Consider the following 19250-nt stretch of genomic DNA (forward strand, 5'->3'; position numbering starts at 1 on the left):
CAGCGCTGAAAGTGGGGCCTCAATTTGAGATGGAAGACTTGAAAACAACTTATCCATTATTACGTACAGTTCAGAGTCCTGGATAAGGTTTGCCATTTGTATTGGACGGTTGGGTTTAGGGTGAGAGGATGTGGAAAGCATGGCGATGAGCGGTCGCCCCAAAGATGGTGCAACAAACCTGTGTGTGTGTGTGTGTGTGTGTGTGTGTGCATTGTGGAAGGAGGGTTGTCAGTGAATGAGATAGAGTGTGAGTAGAAAAGGGAGACCAATTATATCCTCTACACTTCCATATTTTCATTTGAAACCTGAATGTGGGGCCCCAATTAAAATCTGCGGGTTCGCTACTGTAAAGTTCTGAGGGTAAACCAGTGCGGTCTGTCCACAAAAACTACTTATAAACAAGAGTGGGAGTTCTGCTGAAAGCCACTGCTGGAAATACACTCTGTTTGTATCTTAGAATGCAGCACATAGCAGCAACAGCAGTTGGAAAACAGCTCTGGTTTCATTTGAGCACATGACAACATCAGGTAGAAAGTCTTGTTCAACATGTCAGTAGTGATATTTTTGGCTTTACTTTAAGCTGTCACCTATAATTCACCATTGATAAGGCTTCCATAAGGCTTCATAGAACCTGGTCTGACTGTTCATAATCACTCATATAAATAAAACTTTCATTAGAACCGTTACCCAACCCTTGCACCTTCTAAATACTTTAGAAACCATGTTGCTATACATGACTGTAAACATTCATCACACCTTCTATAGCACTTTCAAATGCATTACGGTACTGTCATAAGGCATTACAGGTGACACCTTTGTTAAAATTGTTACCCATTTTGTTTCTTGAGCTAAATTCACACTGTGAAAAAGTGCATCAGGTTTCAATCTATTTACGACTCAGTTGTCAAGGGGCAGCAGACTTTGAATGCTCTCTGATGTGTTCGTGGACAATTGCATGAGACTACTGGTGATTCATTTTTTTTCTTCACATCCCTTTCAAATAGCAGCTGCTTTCTGAGTTTAACAAGCGGCCAAGTGCTGGTTCTGCTCCAATCTGGACACTCTAAACATGAAGAAAACAGGAAATCAAGTGTGGCCAGGATGCCGACCTGGTGCAATCCCCTGCAAACTCCAGGGTGTCGCATGTCTGTATCGCCAGGCTGTCAGGAGCCTTGTGTTCATACTGATCATTCAGAGGGGTAGCAAGTGTCCAAGGGTTCTTGTAGAAAGAAGAAGCAATGCTTCAGACTGAGACTGAGGCAGCGAACTATCAGACATTCTTTTCATTTTCACACAATGGAACTGCCATAAAAGCATAGCGCTTGAAGACACGCTTGCAGAATCTCTTCCTTTGAACTTGATCAACCTAATGCTTTATCTCAACCCAAACACACTTAATAGCAAGATAAAGTAATATTCTGTTTAAGTACAGAATGTGTGCGCAACTATTTTGAACACTGAATAAATAAGCTATCGCAACAGTGAGAAAAAAAGGATCTTATGTCACCAACAAGTTTTCACAGAGTTTCAGTGAGGAAGAATTACACACAAACATCCTGTAGTCAGACTGCAGTGTGAAAGGGCCTTTATTAACGTGGGCAATATTGCACTGCCTTGGTCACATCTCAAATTCTGCGTCAGGCTAGTTAATATTTTGTTGGTGACACCAAACACCAACAGACCACCAAGGCACTAATATTTAGACTTTAGGTGAATTTAGGTGGCCATTTGTGTTGGTCTGCTTCAGCAATGGTAGAAAAAAAAAAAAAAAGAAAACTCAAAACCCAACTATATGTACTGTTTCAGCGAAGCAGAATTAGCTCCAAAAGATTCAGTTAGCATTGTGGTGCTGCTAGTGCTTAGAACAGTGTGTTCTTCCTCTGTCCAACTTGAGTTGACAGCCACCAGCTAGCTAACACAACTCACTGGCAGTTCACGGCGCTAATCCAATACAGCCGAATACTGTAGTAAAATGGAGTATTGTGGGTGTTTAAAAGTATTCGACACATTTGCTTCATATGCCATGTTGACAAGTTGACAATTGTTTACGTTAATTCACATGCATGCATTAGGTTTCAGCTCAGCTTGCGACATTCGTGTGTTATTGAAGTGTAATAACTGTAGTGGTTGGTTGGCACGTAGCTTTGAGAACACTCTTTCAAACTTGTGTTATGCCCCTCTCCAGCACCACTGAAGGTATGAGACCAGCAGATGCTATTCATCATGATTCTTTTGCATTTATCTGTTAGCGCTTGCCAATTAGCACTAAACACAATGCAGAGGTTCAGCTGATAAAACAAAGTTTTTCACGTCAAGTTTCCACTGAAAGTCATGTGAGGGGCGCAGAGGTAACCGTGTCTCCAGGTTCTCCATTTCTTGATTGAAAATGACACGAGTAACCTCTGCCACGTGTATAAAAAGACAGAAGAGGTTAAATGGAAAATTCCACACTTTACTATGACACTGACTTCTTTTGGTAAAAACAATAAAAATCCATAAAAAATATTTATCTGATCTTATAAAAAGAGTAAAAATTCACATCCATTCAAACACCACATGCCAACGGTTACTACACGGCACACACGTGGAGTAGAAACACATGTTCGATCACACAGATAGATGGCAGGAGAATGAAAATATCCATGGCAACAACATGTGAGCAGTTTATAATGAGGACATGTGACGAAGCGCCTGGCTTCTGGAGGCACCACTGACACAAAAGTGGGACGTGCATGCACAGCTTGACGGTTTATAGAGGAGAGTATGTTTCAATTCATTATACAAAGCTCTTTATCTACAGCACAGTTGTCCATCTGTTCTCTCAGCAGACATTCTCAGAAGCCTTTTGGTCCACTCAGGTCTCGGTTTTAATCCAAAGTCTGTTTTGCGTTCCAAAATTCCACAACAAATTCCACAAATGTCAGGTTTGTTATTCAAATTAACATCTTTGGTGCGAGGCTGCAGCATGATGTCACACCCCAACTGTGAAACCGCGCGAGAGAAAAAAGAACTCTGCCCTTGCAAAACAAGTGTGTTTTGTTGGGAGTTATTTTTATCAAAGTTTCCGGATCAGTTGACTTTAAAGATGCTGAAGACGTGAGGCGAGGCCGACCGGTTGCCCACGCTCTGGAGTTTGAAGGACGCGCCCGTGATGGCGTGCAGCTCTGTGCCCTTGTCCAGCCGCAGCAGGCCGGATACTTGGCACGGCTTCAGGAAGTGGAAGCTGTGATCTTTAGCAGAGGGAGTTGTTCCATAGCCCTCCATGCACTGGAGCTTCTGAGGCCTCTGACCGTTGGTCACCACGTCCAGCTTCACATACTGAGACTGGTGCTCATTGAACAACACCTGAGGAGGCACGAAAGAGATCCTTTAGAAATATATTCAGGAGAAAAATCAAGAGCGAATATTATATTGACCTCAAGGCCAACCTCGACACCCCTCGTACTATTTGAACACATGAAAAATGAAATAATAATCCAATATTGACCAATGGTAGTGGCTCATCAAGAGCATTATTTGCAACAACCACCAAACTACAGTTGCGTAGAAAAGATTTTAGTGACAAAGGTATGGCATGTAAAACAAGAATGACAAGTCTCTAGAAGAAATGCTTCTATTTCAATATTGACTTTTTTTTTTCCTCCAAATAAATGACAGCCTTCACTAGGGCTGCGACTAGTGACTATTGTCTCAGTCAACTAGTCAGTCTAAAAAAAAAGAATAACAAAATTGTAAAAAAAAAAAAAATTATAAACACTCTTTTGGTTGAATTTTAATGGCTTAAGACGCGGTTTGAAAGGGAAGTTTGGCACATGCTGCACCACTCTCTTGTCTCTGTTGTGTAAGAAATGCAGCACAGTGACGATTCGTTTCAGCCGTAGTCCTCATCTCGCCATCGACTCAGTTGAATAAAAGATGGAAATGGTTGACATGAAGAGGCCAAATCCTGCGTATTGTGCATTTCTGACTTTAGTACATGTTGTACATGTAATTCTGACTTTTTTCTTTTTTTAATTTGTCACTGTTTCTCTCTTCTCTCTGCCTCTTTCACTCGAGAATGTGATGACAAGATCAACTTCTTCAAGTAATAATATTAATATTCAATCAAAATGTCTTTTTTGGTTGCAACTGACTCACTATCGCAGTAGTTAGGTTCAGATTCATGTTTGTGTAGCTATTATTTTCTTAGTGTGAGACCATTCGCTGGACACACGTTGGCCTAGTGCTCAGCACTCTCAGCCTGTAGCAAGAAGGGGTTTATGGGGCTATATTCCTGTGTTGGACCGGTGGCCTTTCTGCATGGAGGTTGCTTTTTCTCTGGGTTCTCCAGTTGCCTCCCAAGGTCCAAAGTCATGCTCAGTAGATTCACTTCCCCTAGGTGAGCGCGTGTGTGAATGGCGTGTGTGCCTAGTGATGGACTGGTGACCTGTCCAGGGTGTATTCCAACCTGTCGCCAATGACCGCTGGGTTGGCTCCAGCACTCCTCTCAAACCTGAACAGGACTAAGTGTATGTATGTTCTGTATGTGACTATTTGCAATGTAATAGCCATGACCAAGGACAAGACATGAAAGTTCAGCGGCCGGCTACATACAGAGATTGGACAAAATAATGGAAACACCTTAAAGCTAAAAAAAAAAACCTTTAAGTTGTTTCCATTACTTTGTATCTAGCATCTATATGATGTCCATTTTACAATTACATGACCTTAAATTCTTGTTCCTCAGTGCAGCAGAAAATATGAGTGAAGTTTTTCTCAGCCGTTTGATGACGGCTTGTTTGTGTTTACAGTGGCTTTGTTTTTAAAACACCAACCAGAACGTTCTTTCTACTCAGCCAATTTTACCTCAGTATCATATTCTGTAACACATCTGTTACGTAGAGATTGGAAATTGCCCAAATCATTTTTATTTCTCCCCGTCTATGCTCATCATTGCTAAATAGCTCAAAAGCCAGGGACACACTGGATAGCTTGGCAGTCAGTTGCCGTTCTCACATAAACTCTGTGGCTGTATTCTGTTGTCGTTGTTAGGTTTTGTGTCGTTTCTGTATCCTACTTAATGGTGTTTTATTGCCTAAAAACGCTGCGGCTGCGTAAAGCTTACCCCTTATCTCTTCAAGTCTCTCAAATAAAAGTCATGGGTGTCCACCTCAATCACGATCGGGGGGGCTGTGGAGTGTATCTTTTCGGCGAACAGGATATACATCACATACATTATAACGTGGGTGGTGTCAAAATATGTGTATAATTTCAGCAAATGAAAGCACTTGCGGGCCAAAAAAAACATTTGGCCCCCAGGCCTTGAGTTTGACACACTAAAAAGTGATTATTTTACTGGTGGTGAGACACTTTTTGACGTCCACATAATGGAATTGAGTTAAGCAGTCGGTACCTAAAATACACTTGAACGGCCTAAATCTTTTGTCACTCCGGTATTTTTGAAAGAAGAAAGGAAGAGAAACCAGACGATTGCTTCTTGGTGCATTCAAAAATCTGCTTCTAACTAAAAAAAAAAACAAAAACAAATGTAATCTTTTACATGCATCTCTATGCATTTATTTTTCCTTAAATATTGTCTCCCAGACAACAGAGTTGCTGTCTTGCCATCATTACAATAGATAACTAGTTTGCTAACAGCATTGAGACGTGCTCAATGTTTGTCGTCCTTCATCTCTGCCCAGGGTTGAGAACAGAAAATCCTGACACGCGTTGTTGTCCACTTGGAGTTTCCACTCAAAAGTCAGGAAATAATTTTGGAATTCCAGTTTGCTCTAAAGTTCAATTGTATTGATTGTCATAATAATGGCAGCCTCCAACTCCTGAGGGAGCCCTTCAGTATGAAATGTGGCAGCGTGTGTTTAAAAAGAAACACGATAGCCAGCAGTTGCAGACGTACCTGACAGAACAGGAAGTAGACGCCGGCTCTCTCCACAGTAAAGGTGCCCTGCTCCTTGTTGTACCTCACTGCTTTACTCATATTGAGAGTTCTCTCCTCCCAGCCTTTTATCACACCCCCCTCTCCCACTGACACACACACACACACACACACACACACACACACAGACAAGGCAAGGTTATTCATCTCCTAGACTGACGACTTGCAGAATACTGTTCCTTCTCTCTGGTTCTGTGAGTCCTACCTTGCTGCGAGGAGTCTTTGGTTACTGATGGAAAAGGAAAAAAAACATTAAGGAAAAGGGGAAAGTCAATTAAGGTTTTTATGAGTGCAATGCTAGAGGGCTATATGATTGAAACCACTTCAGCAGATGCTACACGAGACAGCTATCAGAGATCTGCCAAGCCACTTACTCTCGAAATGAGACGCTGCTTTTTTTCCACTTCCATTCCTCCCTCGCAGTGTCCCCCCTTCACAGAAACAAAGAAGAGCCGTTACCAAAATGTTTTTTTTTTTTCAAACATGCAACAATCATCTGTGTCCGTCTCATCTTACTTTGGGGTCTGGGGCATTTAAGCTAGTGAGCAGACGAGCACGAGATTGTCCTCCAATATTTTTCCTTAAACTGTTATTTTCAGTGCAAAGTGTGTGTGTGTGCTTCTTTTTTTTTCCCTGTGGGGGCTAATCTCAGTGCCAGCTGGTCGCAGTCACGGAGAAAATAAAGAGGACAGAAAAAGCGGAGGAGGAATATCGCTGAAGACAAAACACAAAACTCTAGAAAAGAGAAATGAAGTGCCGGAAAGACGAGTCAAAAAGGTCTGTGGCTGCTCTGTGACCCAAAAAGATTTGATTAAGAGCAGAGTGAAGCAACAGCTCAGGTCCGTGCTCGGATACAGATACAATAAATAAAACACAACAGTAAAAAGGCTGAGCGGCAGAACGCCTGCTCTTATTACTCACTAAAGCTTTACTTATGCTTTCCAGTCTGGCCTGCAGGGAGCGATTTCAAACACAGATACAACTCCGTATTGTACAGTCAAACTTTATGTATGTGGATGGGGCGCCCCAATGGCCAGAATACAAAGTCCCTCCCGCTGAAATAACTCACAGGTGGGTGACCCCGTAGACGTTTGCTACGGGTGAGTTTAAACCCTGAGGCGGGCCAGCTTTTCTTGTGTGGAGCTGTCAGTCATCTTCAGAGAACATAACAACTGAGTCCCGTTGAAAGCTTGAACTTTGCCACTCAACTTTCCACAAACTGGAAAAAGCTGCTCGTCTTTTTCCTTTGTTGATAGCCGTGAATTTGGGAATGCTGTTTAAATGCTTCTTGGAAGACAGAAGCAGCTATCAGTTACAAAGGTGGTGGGGGAGACAACCTGCAGGACATCAACATAAATTTGTCAAAATTGGATGTTTGTCTGGTGGACCAGGGTTATTCTCGGACGTGAAGTAGAACAATCGAGCAGTCCCGTGACGCTGACGCAAGCCCGCTCTATAAATGCAGCAATGATGGCTCATCACATCTCGCCGCTTTCACAACAAATCATCGCTGTGTCAGTCGTGTGCTCATGGTCGGGGGGGTGGCGGCGGAGGACTGGACTTCATTGCCCGAAAGCGTGCAACACTCCTCACTCTTGCGCCAGCTGGTTTTCTGGGCTCTGGGAGCGTTCAAGTGGGACCTGTAATTTCTGAAACAGTCATCCAGCTGCCTACTTTTTCCTGTGTCAACTTTTAGCAGCGGTAGTGGCTGTGGCCCGCGAAGCCCGACCAAAGTGGCCTGTGGGCCGAGGCTGCCCGCCGTTTGTGTTAAATGTTCGTCCCAGAAAAACAACACGACTGCACTTGGTAAGTATATTGTGTCTGATTCTGAGCAGCCACGGAAGAAGCATCCACATCATTTACGTACTTCCAACAAAGACGGACAGACTCTTACTGTTGACCTACTAGTCAATGCTCCATAAGCAGACACACTTAAGCTCAGAGGGTAAGGAAGAACTGGAAGGTTGCTGGTTCAATCCAATGTGATGTTGTGTTACTGAGCAAGACACTTGAGGGTGGATTGTCTGAGGATTCCATTTCATTTCAATGTAGTGTACTTTTAATAGTCAGTCCAGTAAGGAGTGAAGTGCTGTGAACGCTGTGAATGTCACTTAAACTTGTTTCCGGAGCTTATTTAATTATATTTGCCCTAAAAGCAACTCCAAGTCTGTAGTTCACAGTTCACTAGAGTAGCAGACCTCTCTATTTAGCCATGACAAAAAGTACATAAACTACAACGTACATCACTCCACACCTGTCACTGGCTTCCGACATACGTCTGTGTTTGAGACAGAGCTGAGCCAGGAGGCCAAATGTTGACACTGCGAGCAACGATCATGGATGCAGATTGAACATCAGAATGAAGCTTCCAAAAGTTTGTTAGCAAACAATTCTGTACTTAAGCATGCAATTTAACTGCATGACTTAAGTCAAAATTGCTGCTGTAAAGAAAGTGCCTGCTTATGGGAGCAAGTGCGAGTGTATTTTTTAGAGGAATCGTGAATGACGCGACGATGGCAGCTACGTCTGCAGGCGTCCAGACACTAGCCAATGACAAGTGAGTGGTACCGTCTCGCTTGACTCTCTGGCCCACCAGCAGCTCCCTCTTCTCCAGTATGAGCTGAACGATGGCCTTCCGCTGAGTGTTGACCTGGTGAAAGAGCGAAAACACAGCATTAATGAGTGCTGGACGAGTTTATTATGACTGGCCTGGCACTGGTCCCGCACAGCCGCCGCAGACGCCAGCAGCCAGCCTCCGGCTGCCATGCTACAGGAGCTAGCTGCCACTCGCTAAGTCTACTGCATTTTGAAAGTGCTTCGCATTCCTCGTGTCTTTCCTCCCCTTTCGGAGAAAGGGGCGATTTTTGTCCAGCCAGCAGAATAGCAGACTATTGGCAACAGGCCCGCTGACCTGGGACGGTAAGAAGAGACGCGGCACAGGAAGAGTGTGCTTAAATCTACTGCTACTGTGGAAATGAGGGGCACTGAGTTGCTCCGCAAACTTGCTGCCTCTCATCAGCCGTTGGCGGTCAAATGGACAGAAGGGGGCCCCTTGGGAACTGCTCCAGCATCAACACTCCACGTGTCCAATTTTGGGGGTGTTAGTGTGTGAGAGGGAAGTGTGTGAGTGGGTCTGTCTGTGGGACACACAGCCAAACCTGTCTGCTAATCTCCAATCCTGGTTCAGTCAATAACCCAGAGGACTTTTCCATCAGCTCTTTTAGCTGCCGGTGCCAAAATATTTTGCTTCATGATGCAACATCTGTTTTCACTGCAGACGTTCTGATCAGTAACCCCTGACCTCTGCACGCTGCTAATGGTTTTCACTTCGTGTCACCGCTGGAGCTGCGACTGTAGCCCTGCAGTCCAAAACCACACGGCCACCAGAGGAGTTCCAGTAAATTGAGATAAAGTGGAGCAAGAACTGGCACCAGCGTAATTAAACATGGCGGGGGTAAGGAGAGGGAGGGGGGGGGGGGGGGGCACAAAAATGCAGCAACTTGACTTTTGGTGAGCTATAAAAGTGCCAAGAGGAAAATCGCGGCCGAAAAAGGGGGGCACACACTCGCCCCCCCAAACATATTCAAACAAATACTCCCCAAAACTTGGATGCGTTTAAGTGCGTCTGGGCTATGTTGGAAAGACTGCAGGTACGAAGTTGGAGACAAACCTGCTCTAGTCGCTCCTGGAGAATCTTGAAGGACTGAGACAGGTCGCGCGTCTGTCTCCAGGTCCACGCCGTGAAGAGCGCACTGCAGGCGGCCAGAGACAGAGCCAGCAGCGCCAGAGAAGCCCACACCACCCGCAGCTGGCGCACTCGCCTCCTCTGCAGAATACGATGCATGTTGCTGCAGACCGCACTGCTCCTCACCGCCGCGCACACTCCGAGTCCAGCTGCGCCTCCAGATTCTGGTGGGTCCGCATGTCCATGTTCCTTTTCTTTTCACCTATGTCAAGACGAGGACGTCTCTGGCGCGGACAGATTCTCAGAAGAACGAGCGTCCGTCCACCGAGATCAGTGCCACCATCCTCCGGCGGCTCGGAGACGCACACTGAACGGTGAGGACGCGCACATCAACTGTTGCATCCTTCTCCTTGGGATTCTTTGACTCAGCTCTCTTGTGTTCCCTTTAAACCGCGTGCTGGGGGGTCACTCTATTAGCCAGACACACACCGAGACACTCGCACACATGGACACACACTGGGGCTTGAACTTTCCATGCGCTCTCTGTGCGCTCAGATGTCGCGATATTAACGTGCATCCGCCGTGAAAATCGCCAATGTGAGCAGAAGAAAACACACGCACGCACCGGTCCTCCTCCTCCTCCTCCTTCTCCTCCTCCTTCTCTTTCTCCTCCGAGCACTTTTGATCAACTTGCCAATACAGCAGCGACCGTTCCTACTTTCACCGCGTGGTGTCGACAGAGTCCGGATAAAGCTGCGCTTCTCTTCGAGTGCGTTACAGTATTACGGTCTAATATTTCCCAAATTTTAAATGTAAATGTTATCAGGAGTACATAAATATAGATGCTTGTTTCTGTGGTGTTGGCGTATTATAGAGGCAAAAACGTATTTGACCTCCTTCCACTGACAAAAAAAAATGCTGCTTTATTTATTTATTTATTTTGAACATTTTTTTCCCCAAATTGACCCTAATGGACTTAGATATTTCTGCATTTACTGAAGACCATAGGAGACAAGAAATAATAGCAAAACTATCCGTTTCATATGTGTATTTCGAGGACTGGAGAGTGAAACTCCAAATAAAACTATTGTCATTGTTATATGTCTCTTAAAAAAAGATCAATATATCTGTGTTCATGTACATTTAGGATGTTTCTGCTACTCACTAATGTTAATATCTCTTCTTCGCCAAAAACCTCCTTCAATTTTATACTTCCATTTTATCGCGCAAAACCATAGGCAATATGTGTCTAATATGTGTCTAATACGCCTTAATGTGTGGCCCGCACCTATTACTAGAAGACCAACTCTCAAATTGGAAGCTGAGTGTTCTTAACACACTGAGTCAACCACTTCAGGATGCACCGAAATATGCTGAGTCATCATTGTTTATAGAATTAGTACATTGTGTATTTATGTGTCAATGTCAAATGTGCAACAACTGTGAAGTTAGTGACAATGTCCCCTGCCACCATCAGGTTATTGCCACACAAAGTATGGCTTTATCTTCCAAATGGTCGGCTCAGTCCTGCTGTAGTACAGACCAATGGGAACACATGAAGCATCCCATGTCAATACCACCCAATGTCAAGTTGTGCACCGGGCGACACAACGTCACCCGGACACACAAAGAAAACAGACATGAAACAATCGTTTGTCAAACGCTTCAGTTTTATTGCAAACATGTCTGCGTCTCGGAAATCTCAGATCCGTGTTGAGATGACGGCGGTGCATTGTGTAATTTATAGCTTGGGGTCTGGAGCAGTGCTGGAACGTTGCAGACAAAGACAGATATAAATACCTCTAACCAATAACTTGGACGTCGTGTTGACATTTCAATCTAACCATGCATGTGAACGTTGGACATTTCACACACATCACATGCACAGGTCAAAAAAATGTAAAAAAAAAAATGTAAATAAGAAACCATAAAAATGTAGGAGAGGAATAAACAGAAACTGCAAATCAGTTAGTTGTTCTTTCTTGTTTATAGTGAAGCAAAACAAACTAAATATAACCCACAACTCAGACGGTTTTCATTAAATTGCTGGAGAGAATTCAATAGGTCGTCTTTTTTTTCAGAGAATTGAGGGGATATAAAACAGGAGTGCAGAGCTGAGTAAGGCCACTCACATTCGAGCAGGTTCAAAGACACGACCTGAGCCCCATCCAAGATTTTTCTTCTTTAAATTCCAGCACGTGGAGCGTTCTTCTCCGACTCCAGACTTCCCTCTTTAGTTCCAGACCTGAGAGCTGCTGTTTGGCGGCTGAGGTTTGTTGTTAGATTCTTCCAGCAAACTATTTACTCATGAAAACCTTCAGAGTTGAAATGAAAACAGTGAGGGTGCCAACTTTGTGCGACACTGCAGGAAGAGCAGGATCACTCTTTGGTTATTGTCATACATTTTTAACAGCGGAATATTGTGATATATATAGTGACTTGACTGTACCATTCGAGGTAAGGCCAGGTAGTAATCGACATCGAGTGGCTGATACATCAAATCTTGGGTTCCCTGGTCTGAAGAGCAACTTATCAAAAGTTGACCAGTGTTGACCAGCAGAGGGGTTGTGGGCTCAGCAGTGGCTGCACGGGTGGTCTGGTCCGCAGCGGAAAGCCAACAATAGACATGTGATGTAACTTAAAACTTGCTCTGTGGTCCAGCTCTGATTCTTCCGTGCGCTTTGCTGTCTCTTTAAGGAGAGATGGAAACATGTATCCCAAGTATGAATGAGGGAAAGTCATAGGTTTACCAGAAGGAGAAACATTTTGACTTTCAATTTGCTTGAAGCCAACATTAAACCTTCTCCACTCAGTTTTCACTCAAAATGTTGGAAGCTGTAAACTATGTTCATTAGGGTCTTGCTGGTGACATCTGGTGGTTGGTCAGGAATGGTTTGTTATACGACCACACAGACACACAAGCGCATGTTTGTTTTGCAATTTTTGTGAGGACTTCTCATTGACTTAACCCTTTCCCCAGCATCTCACCCAAAACCAAACTATCTAAAACAAATGGTTAATGTTAACCATGACTCTGAATCCAACTTGTTCCCAGTTATAATAGACTACTTTGACCAACGTGCTAACCCTCTAAACCTTGTGAAGACAGGCCAAAATGTCCTCATATAGCAAAATGTCCTCACAAGAAGGTGGTTTGTCAAGAGGTAGTCACGAGTGTGGCAATACATACCAACACACACACATTTATTTCATTAGGTCTATAGGCCTTGGACTGATTGTTGAATATTTTGAATATATTGTTGAAATTTTATTAGTTTATATATCTATATAGTACATCATAACCATAACATGGAATTGTGCAGATCATTTCTTTTACAGCATGTAAATGCAGCTTCACACAGTGATGTGTTACTGAAGCTTCATGAAGCCGCGTCCAGATTTTCAGATCGCACTCCTCTGTAAACTTCAGCTTTGAACAATTATTTAAACATAACTAGCACCTCCTCAGAAGCGTCAGCACCACATCAACACTGAATGGCAGTGATGGGTAGAAAAGGTTCCACGAACCAGTGTGCTAACCTTCAGAGGCCACTAGATGGAATGGTCTGCTGTACAATGTTTGACTCAATGAAACTTTGCTTCCTTTGTCGACCAAGAGCACCGTCTAGTGGCCTCTGAAACTTAGGCCATACCTCATCGACCCATCACCTTTATTAGTCCGATAAACATCTGATTTTATTGACAGACAGATTCACTTAATGTTGAATAATGTTGGGAATCAACTGTTGCTGCGCTGTTGCAACTGCTTTTATCTCACAGCTGCGCAGCTGACTGCATGAGGAGAACAGCGAGGAAGAAAGACAGTGATTTTTACTATTCATTGATAATTTTTGATGTCTGGATCTGAACTTCGCTGATTAAAATTGTCTGTAATTTCTCTCACTGTGTTCACCATGTTGTGAGAGCAGCGTGGAAAAATCAGGACAGTCCGTATAACGTAGCTTGTTTCTGCTATTTCCTGGTAAAATAAACATGACAACACTCTTTCATGTTTAGTTTTGGCTGTGAAACTGGAGGCCACATTGCTACAGCCGTGGCAGAGGTCCGTCTTCCGTTAATATATGAGGTGAGGATGACTTGTTTTGTTAAGAAGTGACAGAGAAAAAAGGCGGTCAAGCTGATGGTCATAAATATGCCCAGTCTGGTGTCACCCGGCTGATGATGACTTCCTTGAGACGTCGTGGGTCACAAACCAGCTATTTTGCACAGAGCCCCGAGGAGAATAAAAGGACAACGCCAGGGGCGCAGAGGTGCGAGGCTGCACAGCAGGGGGCGAATCGGACTCAGGCCACCCGAGACAGAACCCGCGTTGTCAAAGGCCCCTAACTTGAATAAAGCGATCCGTGTGTTAGTGGTTTGTCTTCATATACAGTGTGCAGTCAAGACTTGCAAACATTGAAAGATCCTGAACAAACTCCTCTACTGTGGTAAGAAACACACCACGGGACACAAATATACCTCACTACCATTTAGCACCTTAACAATGTACATCAACTATCTTGGTGACTAGCAGCATGTGACAGACCTTTACACATGAGGTTCACATTTAACATCAAAAAGTAGTGCAATTACAACGCTTGAGTGTGAACCTGCAAACTGAGCCCCGCCACCCTAGCATGATTCTTGTGAAATATATATATGGCAACATGCCTGTGATGAGCAGGAAATGAAGTAACTGTCTGACTAACTGGACCCCTATGGAGTTCCTTTTGCTTTTGTTCAGGTCAGGAGCTGGATGTTGCTCATCAAGCATTGAGCAGAAGCTTGGTTTTCTTCCAACATGGCTAATGAAGTGATTTTGGAGACAGTGACATCATCCAGATATGAGAGTCTCCAGTGCTGCCTTCATTGGCAGATACTGATATTTTCGCCCCTCTGGTTCACTTGCAACTCTAAAACTGAAGCCTATACTGCACCAAGGTGATGGTAATGCACAGCACATTATTTTGATGATTAAAAATGATGTTTGTGTCGGGGGTTCAGTTGCCAATGCATAGTGAATAACAGTTTGAAGCCCATAATTCATGTGAGAGGCTTTTCTACCCCCACAGGCATTTTAAAGAAAGTGGGCGGGGCTTCACAAACTGAGCTTGATTGTCAACACCAACAGCCGCCGGGTCCCCGCAGCACCTGGGACCATGCGCCTGGCACTCGCGGCCCTCCAAGTCAGGGCTGTGCCAGGTGCTCCAGAGCCTCCCCATTGCAGGACATGTAGTGGTAGCCCAGCTCAGAGGTCACGTCCGTGCAGCCCTGGCTGAGGTAGAAGTCCACCGATGATTTGTTCCAGTCCAGGACGGTGAAGTTGAGCTGATTGCAGCCGGCTGCCATGCCCAGCTGCAAGACAGTCGGTTTTGAATTCCAAGTTCAGCGCCAGGATAGTTCTTAACTCACCTGAGCTACTTTGCTCATCAGCGCTTTACCAATCCCCTTCCCTGAAAGACACGTCACTTCTCTTCATACCCCAGTTTGATTATGACCAACACCAAACGCGTCCCTCTGTCAGGAGACGTTACCTCTGAAGTCCGGCATCACATACAAATCCTCCATGAACACAGCCCTGCCTTTCCAGGAGCTGTAGGAGAAGAAGTAGAGAGCGTAGCCGATCTTTGTGTGACCTGAGAGAAAGAGAAAGGAAAACTCCCTCAGAAAGTGTAAAATTATAACTCATCGGTTATGGTCAGTGTTGGACTCTAAGAACAACAGGGTAGTGAAATGTAAGATGGGTACGCAGGCGTCCCTCGGCTGACAATGGAGGGTTCATTTCTGACTAGCTTGCTTGTCCTGTTGAGCTCCCCAGAACTAATGGCTAATCTCTACGGACCACATGTTAAACCCAAAAGTGCTCCGGGGGAACTGACTGTGGAGATGTAGAGCGCGGCAGTGAACCATGATGTTGTCATGACGACTCATGGAGGATAAAGCTGTTCATTACATAAGTGTCTTTAAGGAGAGAGGCCACTCGGGGAGCGTGACACGTACAGCAGCACTCTGTAGATTCACTCTAGGGATTGGATGTCAGTTAACAAGGCTGCACAGTGAGGTAATCTGCAAAGTTAAAAAACATATACAACTGCCTCTGATTTGGGGTTCTGGAGCGTGGTGCTACCATCATAACCGACCCACACAGTCATTGGGGAGTGAGAGCTCATCCATCAGAATCACAGGGATGTACCATCAAACAGCAGAGCCGAGCACAAGCACTGGCACACGCAAAGAATTCAGGATTCACCTACAACTAGCAGGACAAACAAGCTGTTTAAGAGTGAATTTGCAAAGTGCAATGTAATAGAAACAACAATTGATGGAAAAAATACAGTGCATGACCATTTAGCTTGAGAATTTCTGAGTGTGAACGTGGAGCGGCAACCGTACAGGAGGGTTTGGGACACACGTGAGGCAGGATTTACACTAACTTCCTCCCAGCCACCACGCAGTATAATGTCAGTCATACACAGAGGTCGCGTCACACCTCAGTGATTGTCAGAACTCTCTTGGCACAGCTCTGTTAGCGTTTGTGAACTTGTTATCGCCTCGGGTCATTGGTAACTCCAACACCATCAGAGAGTGCCAGGGAGACATTCCACCCTGCACCTCTGCAACTCCAGAGATGCCAGTAAAGAGACAGGTCTCACTTGTTTGACAATAGCAGCTCCTGCATAAATAAATAAACCAATAATCAATTAAGACACAGAATATGTTTAGTTGTTGTTCCATCTGCTGTGGAAGATTGATGCATTTCAAATTGCAAATACATTTACTTAATGATATAATATGTTCTAAAGTGTTTAATTACCATTTAAAAGTACACCATTTCATTTATACAAAAGTAGTCATCATGTAATTTATTGAAAATTAACTAATAAGTACCTTAATAAAAGGTACTTGATTTAATATATTTATACACAAAAAATGCTGCAGTTTTTTTCTGTACCAGAAATGAAACTGAAGTTTAGACTATTTATCTCAAAAACCTTAGACGCAGGGTGGAGGGAGGATGCAATATAACAAAGTGACACAGAAGAAAAGCAAAATACGTGACAAGAAGTCACCGTCTTCTGTCATAAGTGATCAATATACCAAGGACATTCTGAGGCTTTGAAATGATACTAAAACTTACACATGTTTACTGCACTGGGACGACACATTAACAAACAAATAGTAATAATATTATTATGTGAATAGTAGGGATGGATGATATGGACAAAAAAAATATGATGACAAATGTCATTTCGGTGACAACGATAATTATCACGATAAATACATTTTCATTCTATTCCATGTGTTGGACACTACAGTCTCTCTTGTCTCACTGAAACTTACTAGTGGATTTTGTCTCCAACATCATCATTTGTTTATGTCTAAAAATAATAGTTAACCAAGTGTAGAGATGAAGAATTCAATGTTTCACATCTCTGGTAGATGCCGCTTATGTCTGACAGACTGGTCGGCCAGTTTTATTTAGGGGTTAAATCGAGCCGTCTGTCTGCTGTCCCCAATGTATGTCATGTCTCTGTACAGTTTGCTGTCTGAACACATTTCCTCGATGCTACTGAAGAAATATTATATATAATGTGAATAGTTGACCATTTAATCATATTGTATTCTGGAAATCATTATACAAACTGTCAGTCCTTTGTCCTGTGTGATGAAAAAACTTTTTCACAATTCTCTCTCCTAATTTTTCTTTTTCATTGCCATGTGAAAAATTGACTCAAAACAACGCCAAAGCGGATGTCCGTCGATTATCAAACAATTTTCACCACGCACAGCGGGAGACCTGCATGAGTTGATATGAACCAAGGCAGACGACCGCGTCAGAAAACCTATTAGGACCATTGCATCTAATAAAACAAAGACCGATCCAGAGACTCAGAGTTGACCAATGTTATTATCAAAAGTTCACTGTATTAGATGTATGTTTAAAACTACGGTCGTGAACCACAGTCCACCACACTCTGAATTACTGTCACATGCCGGTGTCGACACGGCAATGGTTTCATACACGTGAATGCAAGTCCAATGCAGCGAGTGTGGCTGTTTTTCATTTCAATTTATCATGAGATGCAAAATTCTCATCGCGTGTGGTATTATTACAGGCCTGATATACAAATCACAGTGTATCAAGTGATGCCAGTGGGGCTACGACTAGTCTGACTCGTCAAGTTGAAACAGGCCAAACAAAAAAAGTGAAAGGTAAACGTAATGTGGCACTCCACCGAGCAGGTACTTTTCCAGAGAGTCCAAACCACAGTAAATACTAACAAATAATGTCACTCGATCAGCCACCCACCGTGATAAAACCAATCGCTGCGCTTCATTATTAGTTCACAGAATATGTGTCGGATTTAAGTATGCATGTATTATAAATGCCTGACTGTAATTACTACTTGAACAGCCACATCCCGCAGACATGACAGTCAGAAGCCAGGAACAGATTAAAAAAACAGATTGTAGTAATTGAAACGGGGCACCACATTGTTTCCCAAGAATGGGAAGCGTTCTGTCCAACGGTTCAGTTGAAGTCCTCGCTTAAACAACCCTCAAGAAGAAGTGCAGTCCGTGGCGCCTCAGTTCCTTGTCACTGTTGCCAAACTAATGGGACTAAAAGGACATCATACCATGGCCATCCGTCTGCTCACCTTCCTTCGACTTGAGCTGCTCAGGAACTTCAGCGATGATTCCATGGAAGAATGGATTCTTGGAGAAGCCGTCCTGCTCCAAATCTGTTTCACCCCAAGAACATTTCATTAGCAACCACAATCACATGAAGCCATTCATTCGTGTTGAGGCACGTGGCCGACCACCAACGTCCCACATTACCTCTCTGCGTGACTTTCACTTTGTCCACCACTTTCTCGTATTCGGCCAATTCCTGGAGACAGAAGTACAAGGTCACGGCCCATCATGTGCATCAGTCAAGCTCCGGCCGACGTCACGCCCCGCTGTCATAGAAGCTCTGACGTCACGATCAGCATCCTCACCATGATCATTCGAGATATCTCCTTGCAGTCCTCCACGTTTGCGGCACGGATCGAAAACTCCATTGTGGGGTGTCGCTGCCTGATCTGGTCCGCCTGCCCAATGTGGAACTTCCGCTAACTAGCGCATGCGCTGCTCAACTTACACTAAACGGACCTGAGGATAACTACACGCATGCGCCAGTGTTCACTGTGACGTCGTCTTGTGTGCGTGGTTTTCTATTACAATTTGACATACTCAAGAAAAAAGCCAATAAAAAAAATAATGCAATAAGTAGTGGAAGTTTATAATACAGTATGCAAACACCAACATATTCACATACACCCCACATTAATTGAGAAAAAATTAGGAGCTTGTGAGAACATAAGAAACTAATACAACCAATTAGCAATATTTTCTAAATAATTTTCTGTTTTCTTACTAGCATCTTGGGTCAATTTGAGCGACTTGAAGTAGGTGATAAACTGATGGATAAAGACGATGAATGAGTATTTTTATTCCATTTACAACAGTGGATGTGGTATTTACACAATATAAGTGTCAGATATATCCCCATGAAGATTAGTCATGCACTAAATGACATCAAAGTATGTGAAGTATAGAATGATGTACATTTTTAATGATATCTGG

At 43.7% G+C, this 19250-nt stretch overlaps 2 protein-coding genes across 2 annotated transcripts; both read right to left on the reverse strand.

Moving 5' to 3' along the window:
• Positions 1–1570: 1570 nt before the first annotated feature.
• tnfsf12 (TNF superfamily member 12) lies at positions 1571–10220 on the reverse strand. Its single transcript, XM_053859670.1, has 6 exons — positions 9606–10220; positions 8504–8585; positions 6310–6366; positions 6141–6164; positions 5897–6024; positions 1571–3345 (listed from the first exon to the last, which is right to left on the reverse strand). The coding sequence occupies exons 1-6, from the start codon at positions 9777–9779 to the stop codon at positions 3070–3072; spliced, it is 741 nt and encodes a 246-aa protein (XP_053715645.1). The 5' UTR covers positions 9780–10220; the 3' UTR covers positions 1571–3069.
• Positions 10221–11254: 1034 nt separating this feature from the next.
• LOC128755680 (thialysine N-epsilon-acetyltransferase-like) lies at positions 11255–18731 on the reverse strand. Its single transcript, XM_053859587.1, has 6 exons — positions 18623–18731; positions 18462–18513; positions 18281–18364; positions 15155–15256; positions 15033–15073; positions 11255–14975 (listed from the first exon to the last, which is right to left on the reverse strand). Exons 1-6 carry the CDS (start codon positions 18683–18685, stop codon positions 14808–14810), a joined length of 510 nt encoding a protein of 169 aa, XP_053715562.1. The 5' UTR covers positions 18686–18731; the 3' UTR covers positions 11255–14807.
• Between the last annotated feature and the right edge of the window lie 519 nt (positions 18732–19250).

This window comes from Synchiropus splendidus, chromosome 3, assembly GCF_027744825.2.
Source record: "Synchiropus splendidus isolate RoL2022-P1 chromosome 3, RoL_Sspl_1.0, whole genome shotgun sequence".
NCBI lineage: Eukaryota > Metazoa > Chordata > Actinopteri > Syngnathiformes > Callionymidae > Synchiropus > Synchiropus splendidus.

Bases quoted from the DNA above. Each gene is read 5' to 3' on its own strand.
- tnfsf12 (XM_053859670.1), bottom strand. From the start codon at position 9,779: ATGCATCGTATTCTGCAGAGGAGGCGAGTGCGCCAGCTGCGGGTGGTG. The intron at 6,367-8,503 runs GTACCACTCACT...GTTTCTGTGAAG, and splicing joins CCAGAGAGTCAAGCGAGACG to GGGGGACACTGCGAGGGAGG. The intron at 6,025-6,140 runs GTAGGACTCACA...TGTGTGTGTCAG, and splicing joins CAAAGACTCCTCGCAGCAAG to TGGGAGAGGGGGGTGTGATA.
- LOC128755680 (XM_053859587.1), bottom strand. From the start codon at position 18,685: ATGGAGTTTTCGATCCGTGCCGCAAACGTGGAGGACTGCAAGGAGATA. The intron at 18,365-18,461 runs GTAATGTGGGAC...GGGGTGAAACAG, and splicing joins AGTGAAAGTCACGCAGAGAG to ATTTGGAGCAGGACGGCTTC. The intron at 15,074-15,154 runs GTAACGTCTCCT...CGTGTCTTTCAG, and splicing joins TGTGATGCCGGACTTCAGAG to GGAAGGGGATTGGTAAAGCG.